Source organism: Hyaena hyaena, unplaced genomic scaffold, assembly GCF_003009895.1.
Source record: "Hyaena hyaena isolate Hyena2069 unplaced genomic scaffold, ASM300989v1 scaffold_383, whole genome shotgun sequence".
Taxonomy (NCBI): domain Eukaryota; kingdom Metazoa; phylum Chordata; class Mammalia; order Carnivora; family Hyaenidae; genus Hyaena; species Hyaena hyaena.
Genome location: NW_024081014.1, coordinates 973,775 through 993,825, shown reverse-complemented (window position 1 = coordinate 993,825; position 20,051 = coordinate 973,775). Strand labels below are relative to the sequence as shown.

Here is a 20,051-nt window from a genome sequence, read left to right as displayed (position 1 = left end):
TATTTAGATGATCAATACCCTCACCATTATTTTAAAAACTTACATAAACATCATAAAAGCCATCTATGAGAAGCCCTCAGCTAACATCATCCTCAATGGGGAAAAACTGAGAGCTTTCCCCCTGAGATCAGAAACACGACAAGGATGTCCCCTCTCGCCACTGTTGTTTACCATAGTGCTGGAAGTCCTAGCATCAGCCATCAGACAACAAAAGGAAATCAAAGGCATCAGAATTGGCAAAGATCAAGTCAAACTCTCACTTTTTGCAGATGACATGATACTCTACATAGAAAACCCGACAGACTCCACCAGAAGCCTACTAGAACTGATCCATAAATTCAGCAAAGTTGCAGGATACAAAATCAACGTACAGAAATCGGTTGCATTTTTATACACTAACAATGAAGCAACAGAAAGAGAAATCAGGAAACTGATCCCATTCACAATTGCACAAAAAACCATAAAATACCTAGGAATAAACCTAACCAAAGATATAAAAGATCTATCTGTATGATGAAAGCTATAGAAAACTTATGAAGGAAATTGAAGAAGACACAAAGAAATGGAAAAACATTCCATGCTTATGGGTCTGAAGAACAAATATAGTCAAAATGTCATTACTACCCAAAGCAATCTACACATTCAATGTAATCCCAATCAAAATTGCACCAGCATACTTCACAAAACTAGAACTATCCTAAAATTTGTATGGAACCACAAAAGACCCTGAATAGCCAAGGTAATTTTGAAGAAGAAAACCAAAACGGGAAGCATCACCATCCCAGACTTTAGCCTCTACTACAAAGCTGTCATCATCAAGACAGTATGGTATTGGCATAAAACCAGACAAATAGACCAATGGAATAGAATTGAGAACTCAGAATTGGACCCAAAAGTGTATAGCCAAGTAATCTTTGAAAAAGCAGAAAAGAGTATCCAATGGAAAAAAGACAGCCTCTTTAAAAGATGGTGCTGGGAGAAATGGACAGCAACATGCAGAAGAATGAAACTAGATCATTCAAAGGAAACAATCCCTAAAACTAATAGGAAACTGACGGAACGGGAAAAGATAGTTGCAAATGACATAGCAGATAAAGGGCTAGTATCCAAAATCTGTAAGGAACTCATCAAACTCCACACCCGAAAAACAAACAACCCAGTGAAGAAATGGGCAGAAGATATGAACAGATACTTCTCCAAAGAGGACATCCAGATGGCCAACAGACACATGAAACGATGCTTAGCATCCCTCCTCACCAGGGAAATACAAATCAAAACCACACTGAGATACCACCTCATGCCGGTCAGAGTGGCTAAAAGGAGCAAACCAGAGGACTCTAGATGCTGGTGAGAATGTGGAGAAATAGGCACCCTCCTACACTGTTGGTGGGAATGTAAACTGGTGCAGCCCGTCTGTAAAACAGTGTGGTGATTCCTCAACAAATTAACAATAGAACTCCCCTAGCACTCAGCAATAGCACTACTAGGAATTTACCCAAGGGATACAGGAGTGCTGATGCATAGGGGCACATGTACTCTAATGTTCATAGCAGCACTCTCAACAATAGCCAACACATGGAAAGAGCCTAAGTGTCCATCAAAGGACGAATGGATCAAGAAGATGTGGTTTATCTATACCATGGAATACTACATGGCAATGAGAAAGAATGAAATCTGGCCATGTATAGCAACATGGATGGACCTTGAGGGCGTTATGCTGAGCAAAATAAGTCAGGCAGAGAAGGACAGATATCATATGTTTGCACACACAAGAGGATTAGGAGGAACTTAACGGAGGACCATGGGGGAGAAGGAGGGGAAAAATAGTTGGGGAGAGGGAGAGAGGCAAACCATGAGAGACTCTTGAATGCTGAGAACAAACTGAGGGCAGATGTTGGGCGGGGAAGAGAAGGGGGGTAATGGGCACGGAGGAGGGCACTTGTGGGGATGAGCACTGGGTGTTATATGGAAACCAACTTGACAATAAACTATTAAAAAAATTTAAAAAAATCTCCAAATAGATTAAAGACCTAAATGTGAGACCTGAAGCAATAAAAATCCTAGAAGAAAATATAGGCAATAATTTCTTTGACATCAGCTCATAGAAACATTTTTCTAGCTATGTCTCCTCAGGTAAAGGAAACCAAAGCAAAATTAAACTACTGGGACTACAATAAAAGACTTTTGCAGAGCAAAGGAAATCATCAACAAAACAAAAAGGCATCCTACTGAATGGGAGAAGAAATTTGCAAATGACATATCTGATAAGGGGTTAATATCTAAAATACATACACACACACACACAGAGAGAGAGAGAGAGAGGAATATTATTCAACCATAAAAAGTATGCAATCTTGCCATCCACAACGATGTGGATGGAGCTAGAGAATATTATGCTAAGCGAAATAAGTCAATCAGAAAAGATACCATCTGATCTCATTCATATGTGGAATTTATGAAACAAAACAAATGAGCAAAGGAAAAGAGAGAGGGAGAGAAACCAAGAAACAGACACTTAGCTGCAGAGAACAAATTGGTGGTTACCAGAGGGGAGGTGGGAGGGATGGGTGATGGGGATTAAGGAGTGCACTTGTCATGGTGAGGACCCAGCAATGTATGGAATTGCTGAATCACTATCTTGTACACATGAAACTAATATAACACTGTATGTTAACTATACTGGAATTAAAATTAAAAACTTCGAAAGTAAAAAAAAGTTTGAGGCCAAAAAAGAAAAGGTAGTGAAATAAAGGAGTAACCAAAAGGGAAGAAAAAATAAAGTGATGGTAACAGTTTAAGTTGACAAGAAGGTTTTCAAAAGTGAGTGATCAAATATTCTAAAGTATCAAATATTCTAAAGAAGTCACAGAAAGGTAGGGTGCCTGGGTGGCTTAGTCGGTTAAGCGTCCGACTTTCGCTTAGGTCATGATCTCGCGGTTTGTGGGTTCGAGCCCCGCTTCGGGCTCTGTGCTGACTGCCAGCTCAGAGCCTGGAGCCTGTTTCAGTCTGTGACTCCCTCTCTCTCTGACCGTCCCCTGCTCACGCTCTCTCTCTCTCTCTCCTAGAAATAAATAAAACATTAAAAAAAAAAGAAGTCACAGAAAGGTAAAATTAAAAAATAATGAGTATGTTTAATAATTAGGATATGACTGACAATCTTTAAAGGGGTGGCTTTAACTGATAGGTGAGGGCAATACTCAAATTGCAAAGGGTAAAGAAATAGCAAATAAGATAGTAAATAAACTCTTTAAAATATTGACAGTAAAGACAAGAAATGCAAAGAAAATGCAAATCTCCTTCGTTCTAGAAAAATGCCTGAAAATATTAGCAGGAGAAGGAATGTGGTAGAGAGAAAGAGATGAAATGAACGTACAAAATAACGGAGTAAAGTTGTGGAGCAAATGGAAGAGATAAAGTGCAGGATTAGCTTTCAAAAAGTGAGAAATGTCTTTTTCTGAGATGTCTGCATGAAGGGAGAAAAACTTGTGGGGGAAAGAAGTTAATCTTAGGAAAAATGAGAAGGATGACCTCGGGGTAGTTAGTAGGAAAGAGACGAACAACTAAGAGACTAGAATGAAACCTTGAGGGTATCGAAAAGGATTTAAACAGGTGTTGCAGGAAAAAAAAAGAGGTCTTTTTAAAAACACAGAACCAAATTAAAGTTAAAAATCATGAATTCAGAGAGATGCCTGGGTGGCTTAGTTGGTTAAGTGTCAGACTTTTTCAGCTCAGGTCATGATCTTGCGGTTCATAGGTTTGAGCCCCGCACTGGGCTCTCTGCTGTCAGCTTAGAGCCTGCTTCGGATACCCTGCAATGCCTCCCTCCATCCTTCCCTACCCTGCTTGTGCTCTCTCTCTCTCACTAATAAACCTTTTTTTTTTAAATCATGGATTCAGAGCTAATTAAAGCAAACACAGTTTGGTAGTTTGGAAAGCAGCACAGAGAAAGATCAAAAAGGATAAAAAATTCAAGGATAGCAAGGTTAAACATGACTGAAAATATAAAATATTCTAGGACAAAAAGCAAGCAACATTCAAAACAGATGACCTGAAGGGTGAGGATGATATAAAGTTTGGTGCTGCTGGACTGGAAAGAAAGATCAAGACTCAAAATCATCATATAATGAGAATTCAAAATGAATAAATACTATATATGATGAGGTACATTGGGACAGAGGTAAGGAAGGGGGTAACATGTAACAGAGGGTTTGTTACGATCTGCAAGAAAACCACTTTATTTCTGACTGAAAATACATGTAACAACCTCAGTTTGAATAATCAACTTAACATATTTATATCTGAACAATTTTTACATATTTTTAAGAATCCTTCCTGAAAGAATAAAGCTGCTACTAATGAGGTCCAAATGAAAGTCGTGAAGTAGTGTGGTCTCTGAAGTGTTTCTCTAGTACAGAGTACATGGTAGATGCTCAAGTCGAACTGATGCCTATAAAAAGGAACTCTAACAGTAGCATCATGACTGGAATATCCCCTATAGTCTCTCATTTCACATTTCATTCATTGAATGCAAAGATAAATGGCTTGAAAGACTAATGGACAAAGATGGATGAAAGGAAGGGGCAGAAGGGAGGGAGAGAGTGCATTCATGTGAGTGCCAATATTGTTCTTAGCATCTCTGACAAACCTGCAGTCTCTCAAAGTGACTCGTTTGAAGACGCTAGCCCTCTTGTGGTTACACATATTTATTTGACAAATATTTTAAAAACATTAAAAATTTTATGTTTGAAAGTACTTTAAAAAATTTTTTAATGTTTTATTTATTTCTGAGAGAGAAAGAGAGACAGACAGACAGCGTGAGCAGGGGAGGGTCAGAGAGAGAGGGAGATACAGAATCTGAAACAGGCTCCAGGCTAGCTGTCAGCACAGAGCCCAACATGGGGCTCGAACCCAGGAACCGTGAGATCATGACCTGAGCTGAAGTTGGACGCTCAACCAACTGAGCCACCCAGGCGCTCCAAAAATACCACTTTGTAAAAGACTTAGAAAAACAAATTTCCTATCAAACCTATTATTTTTTTAAAATTCTTTAATGTTTTAATTATTTCAGAGAGAGAGAAGCATGAGCATGAGAAGGGGAGGGTCAGAGATAGAGAGAGAGAGAGAGAGAGGGAGAGAGACAGAGACAGAGACAGAGACAGAGACAGAGACAGAGAATGAATCTGAAACAGGCTCCAGGCTCTGAGCTAGCGGTCAGCACAGAGCCTGACGTGGGGCTCGAACCCATGAACCGTGAGATCATGACCTAAGCCAAAGTCAGATGCTTAACCAACTGAGCCACCCAGGTGCCCCCCTATCAAACCTATTCTAATTTCACTGCTCTAACTGCTCTTAAAACTTTTGTCCCCTTAGTGGCGCCTGGGTGGCTTAGTCTGTTAAGCGTCCGACTTTTGCTTAGGTCATGATCTCGCGGTTCGTGGGTTCGAGCCCCGCTTCGGGCTCTGTGCTGACTGCCAGCTCAGAGCCTGAAGCCTGTTTTGGAGTCTGTGTCTCCCTCTCTCTCTGACCGTCCCCTGCTCACGCTGTCTCTCTCTCTCTCCTAGAAATAAAAATATTAAAAAAAAAAAAACGCTTTTGTCCCCTTAATTTTCATGAGTTATTACACTGGAAAATAATATTAAGTAATATCCTAGATGTTCCCTATTGCTAGATCCTTTTAGCTCCTATGTGACAAACTGACTTCTAAAAAAAACAACTTTATTTTTAAAAAACAAACATGTTAAATGGAAATTTTTATTGGTGGCGTACATGTTTAACTTACCTCACCATATGATTTATAAAGGCTTTGTTGCAATTAGTGTTGTATTTGCAAAAATTGCAGTGGATATATATTGAAAAGTGGCTTGCAAAATCTTTTATTTTGGAATGACACTCAATGCACTTGTGAATTCCCCGACGGCACCTTATGGAGACAGAAAAAAAAAAACAATGAAAATTTCTCATGAAACAAAAATAATAAGGTAAAGCCTTAACATTTTATTAATTGAAGCTAAGATGTTTAAATTAGCATCATTAAATAGAGACATAATTTGAAAATGTGATTGGACACAACGAGCTAGAATAAGTGTCAAAAATCAAACACCATTTAATGTTACCCTGGAATAAAAAACGATCGCATTAATCAATTCAATGATTACAAGATATAAGCACAAAACAGAGGACTAGGGTAAATGATGAAAACTTTACAATGAACACTAATTCTAGTTCTGCCCCGCAGTTGTAAAAAGTACCTTTTTATTATCTTCTTGGCCTTTATGCCAGACAAGTGATTATCATGTCAATGAGCAAGGGAGCTCTGTGATATGGTCAATTATACTAAAATAAACCTGTAATATTTAATATTCAATGAGTATTATATATCAGGAATAAAAGATATTACCTTAAGTTCTTCAAAGCTATGCTGATTTTATTCTTTCTGTTGCGTTGTCTCTTTTGTTTAGAAGAGGTTTTTCTGGTCTTGTATTTAGATGTACCTCTACCCTGCCTTTTGGCATGAGGTTTATTTGCACGGGGTACACCTGCATGAGGCTTACTTGTCTTAGATTTACTTGTGGTAGATTTTATATTTTTAGCAGATGTACTTTTAGACCTTGGAGGTGTGATTTGCAAAGAAGAAGTGCTTGGAACACTGCTACTGGGAGATGTAGTTACTGGTTTTGAATAAAGAGGTCCAACTGAGGCTCGAATAGTAACCTATAATAATGAGGACAATACATACATACATATTTTAGAAAATTAATCATCACATTAACATTAAAAAGATCACTGCATGCCTTGACATTATAGTCAATTAGTTTTTGACAAGGGTACCAAAACAACTCAGCGGAGGAAACAATATTCTTATCAAGCAAATGGTGTTAGGACAACAAGATATGTAGATGCAAAAGAATGAATTTGGAACCCTACCTCATACTAGATACTACAAAACTCTCAAAAGAAAGCAAAGGAGTAAAGATCTATGATTTGGGGTTAGGCGATGACTTCTTAAATATGATAACAAAAGCATAAGCAACCAAAGAAAAACAGATTAACTGGACTTCATAAAAATTTTAAACTTTTGTGCTTCAAAGGACACTGTTAAGAAAATATTAAGACACCCCACAGAATCAGATAAAATATTTGCAAATCATATTTCTAATAAGGGACTCATGTACACAATATATAAAGAACTCTTACAACTCAATAAAAAGACAAATAACTGAATTTTAAAATGGGCAAATGATCTGAGCAAGCACTTCTTTAAAGATATACAAATGGCCTGTAGCAACATGGATGAAACTTGAGGGTGTTATGCTGGGCGAAATAAGTCAGGCAGAGAAGGACAGATACCATATGCTTGCACGTATAGGAGGATTAGGAGAAACTTTACGGAGAACCATGGGGGAGGAAAGGGGGAAAAACAATTGGGGAGAGGGAGGGAGGCAAACCAGGAGAGACTCTTGAATGCTGAGAACAAACTGAGGGTTGATGAGGGTGGAAGAGAGGGGAAGGGGGGTGATGGGCATGGAGGAGGGCACTTGTGGGGATGAGCACTGGTGTTATATGCAAACCAACTTGACAATAAACTAAGAAAAAAAAAAGATCTACAAATGGCCAATAAACACTTGAAAAGATACTTAACAATCATTAGTCATCAATAAAATGCAAATCAAAACTCCAGTGAGGTAGCACTTTAGACCAACTAAAATGGTTACAGTAAAAAATAAAATAAAATAAAAGGACAGATAATAACACGTATTAAAGATGTAGAGAAATTGCAATGCTCAGCTCATATATTTCTGGTAGGAATGTACAATGGTGCAGTAGGTTTGAAAAGCAGTTTGGCAGTTCCTCAAAATGTTAAAATTAAGAGTTACCATGTGGGACACCTGGGTAGCTCAGCTGGTTAAGTATCTGACTCTATTTTGGCTCAGGTCATGATCTCCTGGTTTGTGGGTTCAAGAACCATGTTTGGCTCCATGCAGCATGGAGCCTGCTTGGGGATTCTCTCCCCCTCTCTTTGCCCTTCCCCTGCTCTCTCTCAAAAAAATAAAAATAAAAACTTAAAAAAAGAGAGAGTTCTCATATGACCCAGCAATTCCACTCCTTAGCAATTCCACCTAACAGAAATGAGGAAGTATGTCCTCACAAAAACTTGTCCATGAACTTTCATAAGAGAATTCTTTATAATAGCTAAAAAGTGAAAACAACCCAAATGCTCATGAAGTAATGAATGGATAAATCAAATAAAAAAGAATAAATTGATGCAAGTTTTAATATTGATGGATCTCACAAATGTGAGGCTAAGTGAAGGAAGCCAATCATAAAAGACAACATACTGTAGGATTCAATTAAAAAATTTTTTTAATGTTTACTTATTTTTGAAGGAGAGACACGAGCATGAGTGGGGAAGGGGCAGAGAGAGAGGGAGACACAGAATCTGAAGCAGGCTCCAGGCTCTGAGCTGTCAGCACAGAGCCCAATGCAGGGCTTGAACCCACGAACTGTGAGATCATGACCTGAGCTGAGGTTGGACGCTTAACTGACTGAACCACTCAGGGGCCCCTGAAATGATTCCATTTTTATGAAATGTCCAGAACAGGAAAATCCATAGGAACAGAAAATAAAGTATGCCTGGGGCTGGTAGAGAGGAAATAGGGAATGACTCCTAACAGGTACAGGGTTTCTTTGGGGGGTGATAAAAATGTTCAAAAATAGGTTGTAGTGATGTTTGCACAAATCTGTGAATATGCTAAAAACCACTGAATTATATCTCAATAAAGTTGTTTTACAAAAAAATCACTGCAATTCAAAATTTAAATATCATTATTTTGAAAATGGTAAATACAAACTACAATCAGTTAAGTCTCCTATTTATTCTAAATGGTCATACCAATTTAATGAAATTTACCTCGTTATTTATTTATTGTTGTAAATTACAGTTTTGTACTAGCATTTCTATGTCAACAGATATTAATGGATAATTAGGAGTTAGTGCAAATTATATGAATATCAAAAAAAGCACATTCTATGGCTATTTTATGCTCTGATATAACTAAGTAGCTTTCACAAACCTAGAAGTCAAAATTTAAATCTCAAAACCAGAAATAACCCTGGAAAGTCTTGCATTACTCTTTAGTAACTATATAAACAGATCTCCAGTAAACATGACCTGCTGTATCTGGGGGCTCATTGGTCAGGATTTATAATTCCAAAGGTTACTGTGGAGGTCACATCAATTCATTATACAGAATGAAGAGTTTAAAAATATTCAGAATTACCCTAACTGGGGCTAACATAACATTTATCATTTAGTATTCAAAAAAGATGATGTTCAGTTATACCCAATGATTAATAATGGAAAACACAGTTGCCTATTAACATTCTCTTTAATCACCTGATTATACTACTCCCATGTACTTGAGGACCACCAATGAGGAAGTCCTCTGAATGTTTTTTTAATGTTTTATTTGTGAGACAGAGATAGAGACAGTGTGAGCAGCGGAGGGTCAGAGAGAGAGGGAGATACAGAATCTCAAGATAGGCTCCAGGCTCTGAGCTAGCTGTCAGCACAGAGCCCGACGTGGGCTCAAACCCACAAATCGTGAGATTATGACCTGAGCCAAAGTCGGATGCTTAACTGACTGAACCACCCAGGCACCCTGGAAGTCCTTTGAAATACATGTGATCTGGTATCATAAAAAAGCACTGAGCTAGGGGTCAAGAGACCCAGGTTAAATCTCAATACTACCTCTTACTAGCCATGTGACCTTGAGTACGTAATCCTTAAGCCTCATTGATAAGATGGAAATAATACCTGTCTTGTCTACCTCACTAAATTGCTATTGGATTAAATAACAGAATGTATGAAAAGTCACATAGCTTAATTCTAAAGTGTTACAAGACAGCTATTACTATGATGATGATGGTCATTATATACTTGTTATTATTATTAATAAGAGAAGATATGGGAAAGGACTGCACTGCTTACACTAGTCTTTTGCATGTCTAGTCCCAGCATGGAATGAATGGATTATAGGGAAGGATACTGGATAGCTTCTCTCACTCTAGATCTTCAGAGCACTGCTTTACATTGTTTAATTAACTCAAATAGTAGACATATTTACATTCAAAGGTAAGCACTCAAAGCCAAATATAAATGTTTTGGAATTATTTCACTTTGGATTGTGTATCCTTCCACTGGAGCAAATAATTAAGAGGTGACTTTACTTACATAAAGAAGTCAGAGAAAACAGGTGTACATAAGGCAAATAGGGAAAAGGAAATTTGTAGTCAGAAATGTGTGTTTGCTCACTTACTATAGCAATGCTACTTTAGAGCACTGCTATTCAAGAACAATGCTTTTTTGACAGTAGATTCAGTAATACCAACTTCAACAAAGTATAGCATTCAAGGCACTATGACAGATGCTGGGGGACACAAAGATAAATTAAAGAGGATTCCTAACCTTACAGTCTAGCAATTGAAGCAGACATTTTTGCTGCCAACTGGAAGAACTTAGAAACAGCCTACAGAATATTGAAACAACTCAGTGATTCAGCCTACAGTTAATCTAGTTGCAATCACTACAAAGGAATATGCTCTAATATAGCACGTCAATTAACTAAAAAAAAATGGATAGGTTTCTTCCCAACCAAAAGTATGATAAAACCTAAACTAAAATCTTCATGACAAGCAGAAATTAACTTTTAATATTAGAGTCAATAGATAAACCCAGGCAGGGGGCACCTGGCTTGCTTAGTCAGTAGAGCATGTGACTCTTGATCTCAGGGTTGTCAGTTCGAACCCCACAGTGGGTATAGAGATTACTTAAAAATAAAATCGGGGGTGCCTTGGTGGCTCAGGCAGTTGAGCATCTGACTCGGTATTGGCTCAGGTCTTGATCTCGTGGTTGTGAGATCAAGTCCTGCATCGGACTCTGTGCTGGCGTGGAGCCTGCTTGGGATTCTCTCTCTCACCCTCTCTCTGCCTCTCACCCCTGCTCGTGCTCTCTCTCTCAAAATAAATAGACATTTAAAACAAAACCAGGCAGGAATATACTTCTATTATCACACAAGATGTTAAAATGAAACATATTTAAAGCTCACTTTTGTACCAGGAGGCAATCCTTCTAACTCTTTAGGCTTTATAAATGTCCGATGCTGGGTCTTGTGATCCAGTTTCTCTTTGCAGGTCAAAAATTGTAGTCTGCACTTTGTACAACGATGAACTCCTTTTTTCTGTTTATAAAAAACATTAAAAAATACTATGAGAAATAATAATTTCTATCACCACAAATCCTTGAATTTGAAATTGCTCTTAACTGCAATAGCTAAATAATTTTTAAAAACCAGTATTTTAACATATCCCATCATAAATAATGCCAGACTATTATTTCATTTTTTAAAAAAACACTGCTTGCATTAGCATTTGTGTTTCAAAAGTATTTGTGGGGCACCTGGCTGTGCAGTTGGTAAAACATGGGAACTCTTGATTTCAGGGATTTAAAAGTTCAAGCCCCACACTGGGTGTAGAGATTACTTAAAAATGAAATCTTAAAAAAAAAGTATTTGTTGCCATAAAGGTAATCAAAACAAAAGTTATATCAGTTAGGTTCAAATGTGACAAGTTCTACACCTTTGTAGTATGAAAGCTTTTTAATTATAAATTTGAGTATAAATCATTCAAGCACGTGATGTGAAAATGAGTTATACTGAATTTTTATCCTAGAAAAGGTGAAGTATTTTTAATTTTTAAACATTTAAAAATGTTATTTATTTAACTATTTTTGAGAGAGAGGGTGGTGGGGGCAAGGTGAGGGAAGACAGAGAATCCCAAGCGGGCTCTGTGCTGATAGCTGGTAGCACAGAGCCCGATGCAGGGTTTAATCTCACGAACCTCGAGATCACAACCTGAGCCAAAATCAAGAGTCAGACACTTAACTAAACCCCTCAGGCGTCCCATTTTTTTTTTTTAATTTCTATTTGTTTCACAAAAAAAATTGAGCTTTCTAGGAACACCTAGGCGACTCAATCAGTTAAGCATCCGACTCTTTTTTTTTTTTTTTTTTTTTTTTTAAGCATCCGACTCTTGATTTCAGCTCAGGTCAAGATCTTGGGGTCTGTGAGATGAAGCCCTGCATAGGGCTCTGTGCTGACAGAGAGGAGCGTTTGGGATTCTGTCTCCCTCTCTTTGTGCCCCTCCCTCACTTGTTCATTCTCTTTCTCTCTCTCTCAAAATAAACAAACATTTAAAAAAATTTGAAATTTCTAAAACCAAAACAAATTTAACCAGACATTCCCTCCAAAAGTGCTGTTATAGAAATGATTGTATAAAGCAGTGCTGTCCAGAAGAACTTTCTACAGTGTATGATAATGTTATATAGCTGCACTGTATAATATGGTATTCATCAGCCACACGTTGTTATTGACCACCTGAACTGTGGAAAGTTCAACACAGGAACTGGTTTTTCAATTTTAGTTAACTTTAATTAACTTAAATTTAAGTAGACACAGATGGCTAGTGGCTGTTATATTGGACAGCATGGCTATAGAAGTACCAATCAGAAAAACGGATCCCAATCTATTGTCAGAGAACTCCTTGACTACATCCCTTCTCAAACTTAGGACTATTATTATTTTATCCATGAGAAGAAACAGGACCTAAGAGAGATCTAAGTCATTTGCTCATAGCTAGTTGGTGTTCTATTATACATTATTAATTACAATCTTTATGCATGTGCTTTCATTAATTAAAAAATATATTCTATATTTATAAATTTACAACAACATACAAATGCAAAAGAATGTTTTCTCCAAAGCTGTATCTCCACAGGCCCATCACTATTTTCATGTAAAGCATAATCAATCATTTAGGAAAAGCAAATGAGTTAACATATATATGTAAGTACTATTGGTTACAGGTGTACAGCAGGCATTTGATAAATAAAAGTTCTTTAAAAAATTCAAAGCAATATATAAATATAGTATGTTTGTATTACTATTTTAGTTTCATTTTTAAGGCAATTTTAGAAGTATGGTGCATTGGATCATATCCTAGATATAGGCAATGTAAACAGATTCAGCTAATACGTGCTCGAGAGAGAGAAGGAAAGAGGGAAAAAGATCTCAGTCAAGAAACAGATAGCAAGGTTACAGGACAGAGATTCCCCAGAGTACAATTCCTAGAAATCTTTTCTCTACCTGTGTATATACCTCATCCAGTTTCATGATTTTAAATACGATCCATCCAACTGCCTACTTGCCATCACTAGTTGATACCTAACAGGCATTTCAAATCAACATGGACAAAACTGAACTCTAGATTTTCCCCCATCTACCCTGCAAAAAAAAAAACAACAACAAAAAACAGAAACAAACAAAAAAGCTGTTCCTTCCCTAGTCTTTCCAATATCTCAGTGTATGGGAACACCATTCTTGCAGGGGCTCAGGACGAAAGAACTCAGTTACACTTAACTCATGCTTTTCTTTCACATCCCACATCCACCAACCCATTAATAAAACATGTCAGCTCTACCTTCAAAAACAGTATTTCCACTCTTTATCATCTGTTCAGCCACCATGCCAGTCCAAGCCACTCACCCGGGCTTTTCCAATAGTCTCCTGCCTTCTCCTTGTTTCCACCCTTTCATCCTAACAGTCTATTCTCTCTATAGCTGCCATAGTGATCTCTCACATGCTTAATGCTTCCAATGGTTTTCCACACCACGTCAAAATACTAACTCTGGCTCACAAGACCCTATGCCATCTACTCTGCATTCTATTGCTACAATCTCATTTTGACCTACTTTTCCTCCCACTTGTTTGCCATACTCCAGCCTCATGGGCCCCTTGCCCCTCCTTGAACATCTAGATATATGCTCACCTCACTGCCTACTTACTGTTCCCTCTCCTTGGAATGTTCTCTCTGAGATATCCACATAGCTAACTCCCTTATTTCCTTTGGAGAGACTCTCTTTGACCACCCCATATAAAAAACAGAAACTGCTGGGCGCCTGGGTGGCTTGGTCGGTTAAGCGTCCGACTTTCGCTTAGGTCATGATCTCGCGGTTCGTGGGTTCAAGCCCCGCATCGGGCTCTGTGCTGACTGCCAGCTCAGAGCCTGGAGCCTATTTCGGAGTCTGTGTCTCCCTCTCTCTCTCTGACCCTCCCCTGCTCACGCTGTCTCTCTCTCTCCTAGAAATAAATAAAAAATATTAAAACAAAACAAAACAAAACAGAAACTGCTTCCTTGACATCCTAAGCACTGGCACTCCCTAACCTCACATGTTTTCTTCCCATGGTACTTATCATCAGCTGGCATATATATACATTCAGACATAATACACATACTCTTTCTCAGCTACCATGCACATTCCAGAAAGTACAAACTATTTTGTTCACTTCTGTAAAACAGTCCATGCCATATATTAAGCACTCAATAAATATTTGTTAAATAAATAATGAGGAAGACAACAAGAGTTTGACAGAACATGTACATGAGAAGCAGGCACAATTTAACTAGCTCAAAATGTCTGCCATGCTATTCAATGAGCATTTGCCCAGAGTCCTGGGATGGGAGACATTAATCAACTATTCCCTTAGTTAGACTCGAGTCTTGGATCTCTCTCTTATGCATGTATGATTGAGATGTGAAAAGGAGAATAATACAGAGGGGCGCCTCAGTGGCTCAAGTTGGTTAACCATCTGGCTCTTGATCTCAGCTCAGGACTTGATCTCAGGGTTGTGAGCTCAAGCCCTGCACTGGGCTCTGCACTGGGCATGAAGCCTACTTAAAAAAAAAAAAAGGGATAATAGTATGCAGAGTTTTAAATAATATGATGTTCAACCAAAAAATTGGTGATTTGTTCCAAGGATAGAGAATAACCTGTCTGTGTTGAACTTTCTGACAAACATACCATTTTGTTTGGGTGATTTGAGGAATTTTCAAGGCTAATTCTGACTATCTATAATATCTGCTTTTAGACCTAATGTCAATAAAGGATATGACTCAATGGTAAAACCTTGGGCTCTAAGTCAACTTTTGGCTCTGCCATTTATTACGGAATGTGGCCCTGGGGAAAGTAACTTACTCTCTACAAAGCTTTGTTTCCTCATCTATGAAATGAAAATGATCACATACCTGCTTTGTAGGCTGTTTGTGAGAATTAAATAAAATAATGCAAGTAAAAACAATGACTGTCATATGGCAAGTGATTAGTATATATTAGCCACTTGTTATTTCTATAAAGATCTAATAAGAATATCTAACACATATAAAATCCTTCGTTTCTTAAAAGTTGTGCAAACCATATTGTTAGCTCTTAAAATCACTCAACTCATGCTAATATATTCTTTTTAGGAAAAAGTTACAACCAAAGTCTTCAGAAAGAATAAAATGAGCCATAGATTTAACAATTCCTATTATATAAAATCTCACTAATATAAGCTCAATTACAAGTTTATAATCCTGCTTAGCTATGGTTTTTGAGTCTTTTGTGGACAACTGTGTAAATTGCAAGCACTCTGAAAAATGCTTGATGATCCTATTATTAGATTATTTTCTCTGTTGACTGCTCACTGACTACCTCTTAGGTACTCCAAACTCACAAGAATTGGGCACCAAGTCCTTAAGACTCCTCCCAGGTTTGATGAGGTAGAAGAACTTATAAGACTTAGAAACTGTTATACTCATAGATATGATTTATTACAGTGAAAGGATACAGAGCAGGATTAATAAAGGAGAAAAAATGCACTGGGTGGAGTCTGGAGGATACTGGTACCAGTTTCCAAGTGCACTCTTCAAACATAGTTGCATAGGTCATGCTTAATACCTCAGCAACTAACTGCAGCAACATGTATGAAGTGCTTTTTACCAGGAATGCTCTCTTGAGTATAAGAAACCAGGCTGTTGTTTTTTGTTTTTTTTTCATAGGGTTCAGTCACCAAATCTTCAGACTCCCAGAAGAAAAGCAGGTGTTCACCATAATCATATCTTTGTACAAATGATCTAGAAAAGCTGGTATAATATGGCTCAAGGTTCCAGACATGTAAAACACTCATCAAATATTAACAAAGGCTCAATTTCCAGGAGTTAGCCAAGGGCCAATTATGCCAATATGCAAGTAGACCCGTTTGAAAATGTACATGATTTGAACAACGCAGACCTGGTGGGTTAACTCTTTTCTATATACATGGCAAGATAAGACATAATTTAGGGCATGAAGAGTGACTATAGACCAGGTAAACCGCTTAAGAGACATGGTCCACATGGCAGGCCCATCCATCTCTTTACCTTTCTAAGGATATTATTACTCCCTCTGCATCTGTACCTCACTCGGGAGCTTAGTAAAGCATGGTAGGAAGAATTATGTTAAAAGCTTCATAATGAAGTAGTTAGAGCTAGTATTTTACATCTCATTCTTCCTTTCAAAATCAAAGGTCAAAACATGAAATAAAGCACCAAGACCAGTGTTTTCCAAACTATTCCTCAAGAAATGTTAATAGGTATTGTGCAAATAAATGGTTAAATAAATTTTGGGAACAGTATCTACAATATCCCTTCCTTGGATATTTATAAGGGTTTCTAGTGTATTAAAAAGCTCTATTTTCAGTCATGACATAGGTGATCCTGAATGTATTTGGATATTTTACTTTTTATAATTTTTTTTCAATTAACAAGTACAAGTTGATTTCATAGTCATCTAATGACTGAAACTGAAAACAATGCTGAGTAAACAATGCTGAGAAAACCAGTGCTGAGTAAATTGGCCAAGACAATCAATAATTATACAATGTAATGAGCTGATGAGCAAGAAGACAAAACTTTCATTATATAATTGCATTCAATAAACTCATTGACTTGTAATTTTGTCAAAGGTACCACTGCTCTTTCAAACACTCAAGAATAGGCTGTTTAGGGGTACATGGGTGGCTCAGTCGGTTAAGTATCTGACTCTTAATTTTGGCTCAGGTCATGATCTCGTGGTTCATGAGTTCAAGACCTGCATTGGGCTCTGTGCTGACAGCTGACAGAGCCTGCTTGGGATTCTCTTTCTCTCTGTGCCCCTCTCCCCACTCTTAAAAATAAATCAATAAACAAACAAAAAAAAAGAACAGGATTACTGTCTCATCAAAGTTTTCAGCCTAAATAAAGGATGGTCTAATTGTGTCAGGAAAAGACCCAGCAAAGTCAAGACTGGCAAAGTCACCCAGGAAACAAGTTCTAACCTAAATTCAGGCCTCTGGCAGAGTTCACATATCTAGAAATAAGTGTCATTGCTATTTCCTTTGTCACTAGCTGCTGCAAAAGACCATTCTGGGTTGCTAATAACAACCACATGTCTTTTCATAATAGATAGTGAGCTAGAAAGTAGAAATGAAATTTGAAGAGAAGGAGAAAAAAAAAATGGAGTCCTCAAGCTTATCTTCCTTGGTTCAAACATACCCTTTTCCCTGCTCTTGATTTATTACCTTCAAAATCATTCCTGTTTTCACCACTTGTAGACTCCTGAAATATTCAACTTCATTATTTCCCTCATCTTTCCTCTTCCCTCTGTTCTAGGGCTCCTATTTTTACCTCAGAACTCTCCCTATTTAAGAGCCTCACCACCAACATGAAGTAGATAAAGGAGTGGAAATTTCACAAGTAATTCAGCATAAATTATAATTCAGCATAAATTATAAATTAATTGTCATTTGGAACCACTTAACTTTCCTTTTAGAACAAACATAACCAATACTCTAAGGTGTGTGTATATATGTGTATACACACACACACATACACACACACGTCTTTTTACTACGACAAAATGAACAAATAACTGCTAAATCTCACCTGATGCTTCATGTAATGATTCATGTAGGGAGTTGCCATTCTACTAACTTTGAGGCAAAATGGACACAGCAAGTTCTTAGTGTTTTCATGAGATGCTCTAAAATGATTCTCTACATCAGAAAATATTGAAGATCTAAACTGGCAAACCTAGAAATATAAAGAAGGTTTAGTTTAACTTAAAAGTTTATAATGGACATGCAATTATATCAAAGTAGCAATGATGAGGCATTTATTTAGAGGAATATTATGTAACGCTAATTCAATTCTGCTGCCTATACAACCAAGAATTCTATTACTGAAAATAATAAGTATAATCTTTAAAACAGAAAAATTATTATTGAAAGTTTAGGGATATGTTCCTAAATATAACCAGTTTTTCTTTTTTTTCAGACTTAGTATCCCCCCACCTTGCTTTAATTTTCAAATTTTGACACCTCTTGTCTTAGAAAGTTTTCCCTGCTATATAGAATAGAGCATTCTCTTCTTTGGATTTTAAATAGCACCCAGGCTATGACAAAGGAAATTTATCTCATCTTGCTATCTGATTGGGAAGCATTTCAAATTCTGGAAAAATACTCGTCTCAAAGCATTTATTTGAGTTCCCCATAACTAATAATTTCTTATTTTTCTGTCATGTCTATATTCTTCTCTACATGGTAAGAAAATCCATACACTGTCTTTCTGCAGCAGGGCATTTTGTTTGTCTAGCACAGGGGTCAATAAACTATGGTTTATGAAGTCTAAGCCACCATTGCCCATGTATATGAGTTACATCAAGGGAGTATCCACTATTGAAGAGTGTCTTCAATTTTAGTAACTCGTTTTATTCAAACAGTTAAAAAGATCAATAGGATACGATTTTGTGGCACATGAAAGTAAAATAAACATCTAAGTACATGATAAAATGTGTACCTGGCAAATATATGGCATTTCACCAGGTTTATGAGTGTCCTTCATATGTTGCAAAAGAGCATGTTCGTTTTCAAATGATAATTCACAGATTTTGCAAATAGCTGAAAGTGGAAAAAACACATTATACCATTTTAAGGATGTATATAAATAAAAGATTCATTTTGTATATCCATAACAATGGCAATAAGTAATAACAGTTATAGTAATAGTGACGGTGACTCCAGCAGTTCTAGGGTTGTTAACTCTGTAATGCTGTTCTATGGACTTTACTTATATGCCATAACTGAGAGAGGTACTGCTATTTTTGTCCCCATTTTCCAGATGACGAGCCTGAGGCACAGAAAGATTAAATAACTTACCGGAGGTCTTAACAGCTATATTAAGATGCAGAACTGGAATTTAAATCCTAGTGAACTCCAGACGCCATGAGTTTTAACTATCATCACAGTTACTTTTCTTATTAGGGTGTAAATCAAGGCTATGGATTCCATAATTGCAAACCGGGGCATCGGAATTTTCTAACTTAGCCCCCTACGTACAACACATGAATTATGCAAAGGAAGTTTCTATTTACAAGATGGACTTCAGTTTCGGAAAGCAATTCTATCTAAAAGCTTATACAAGTTAAAGCTTGTTTTTTTTAACTGTGCCATCCTTTTAACTGTGCCATCCAATCTAAAGTCTATTTCTTATTCTTATGTTTCTTATCAGAAATTATAAGGACTCCTCAGTTTAGATGACCAAAATTATGGATGTTCACGACTTCAGCAAAATGGTGACTTACTAGAAAACTCATGCGGAGTGTGTGTACTCTCAATGTGACACTGCAACTGGAATGGTGTTGGGTACTGACGGTAGCAGTGCTGGCAGGTGGTGTGGTTTTCCCAACTCTCACTGTTCTGCTTCTCAAGTTCCAAATGATGCTTCATGTGGTTCATAAACCTGTAAATGATTGTCAACAGGTGTAAGCATTCAGATCGATAACCAAGGAAAAAACTCACAAATAAGTACTTGAACCTAAATGTTAAAAATACAATTGTATTACTCAAAATAATATCTCGAACCCCCTCAACAAAGCCATTCTCAGAATAAAATAGCCCTAACTGGTTTTGGTAACACTTAATGTAGAAAAAAAAAATCCTACAGTATCTTGACAGGACAGAGAGTAGAAATCTTGACCTATTAGCTTCTATCACCCTCTAAAACCATCAATTTGCCATCCTAGACTTTACTGATAAGGTAAAATGTTACTTAACATCTACAACATCTTTGGTTATCCAGTGTTTACAGTTCAGGTTTTATTTATT

The 20,051-nt window shown here is 37.2% G+C and overlaps 1 protein-coding gene across 2 annotated transcripts in view; it reads right to left on the bottom strand.

The window, feature by feature from the left end:
* The window catches only part of ZNF280C (zinc finger protein 280C), a 57,734-nt gene that overhangs the window by 5,544 nt on the left and 32,139 nt on the right, over positions 1 to 20,051 (bottom strand). For both annotated transcript variants that reach the window (XM_039250811.1, XM_039250812.1), the window contains 6 exons: positions 19,529 to 19,686; positions 18,745 to 18,845; positions 17,833 to 17,979; positions 11,106 to 11,237; positions 6,398 to 6,711; positions 5,780 to 5,920 (listed from right to left, as the gene is read on the bottom strand). In XM_039250811.1, the coding sequence (XP_039106742.1) occupies positions 5,780 to 5,920; positions 6,398 to 6,711; positions 11,106 to 11,237; positions 17,833 to 17,979; positions 18,745 to 18,845; positions 19,529 to 19,686 (993 nt within the window). The remainder of the gene's footprint in view (positions 1 to 5,779; positions 5,921 to 6,397; positions 6,712 to 11,105; positions 11,238 to 17,832; positions 17,980 to 18,744; positions 18,846 to 19,528; positions 19,687 to 20,051) is intronic.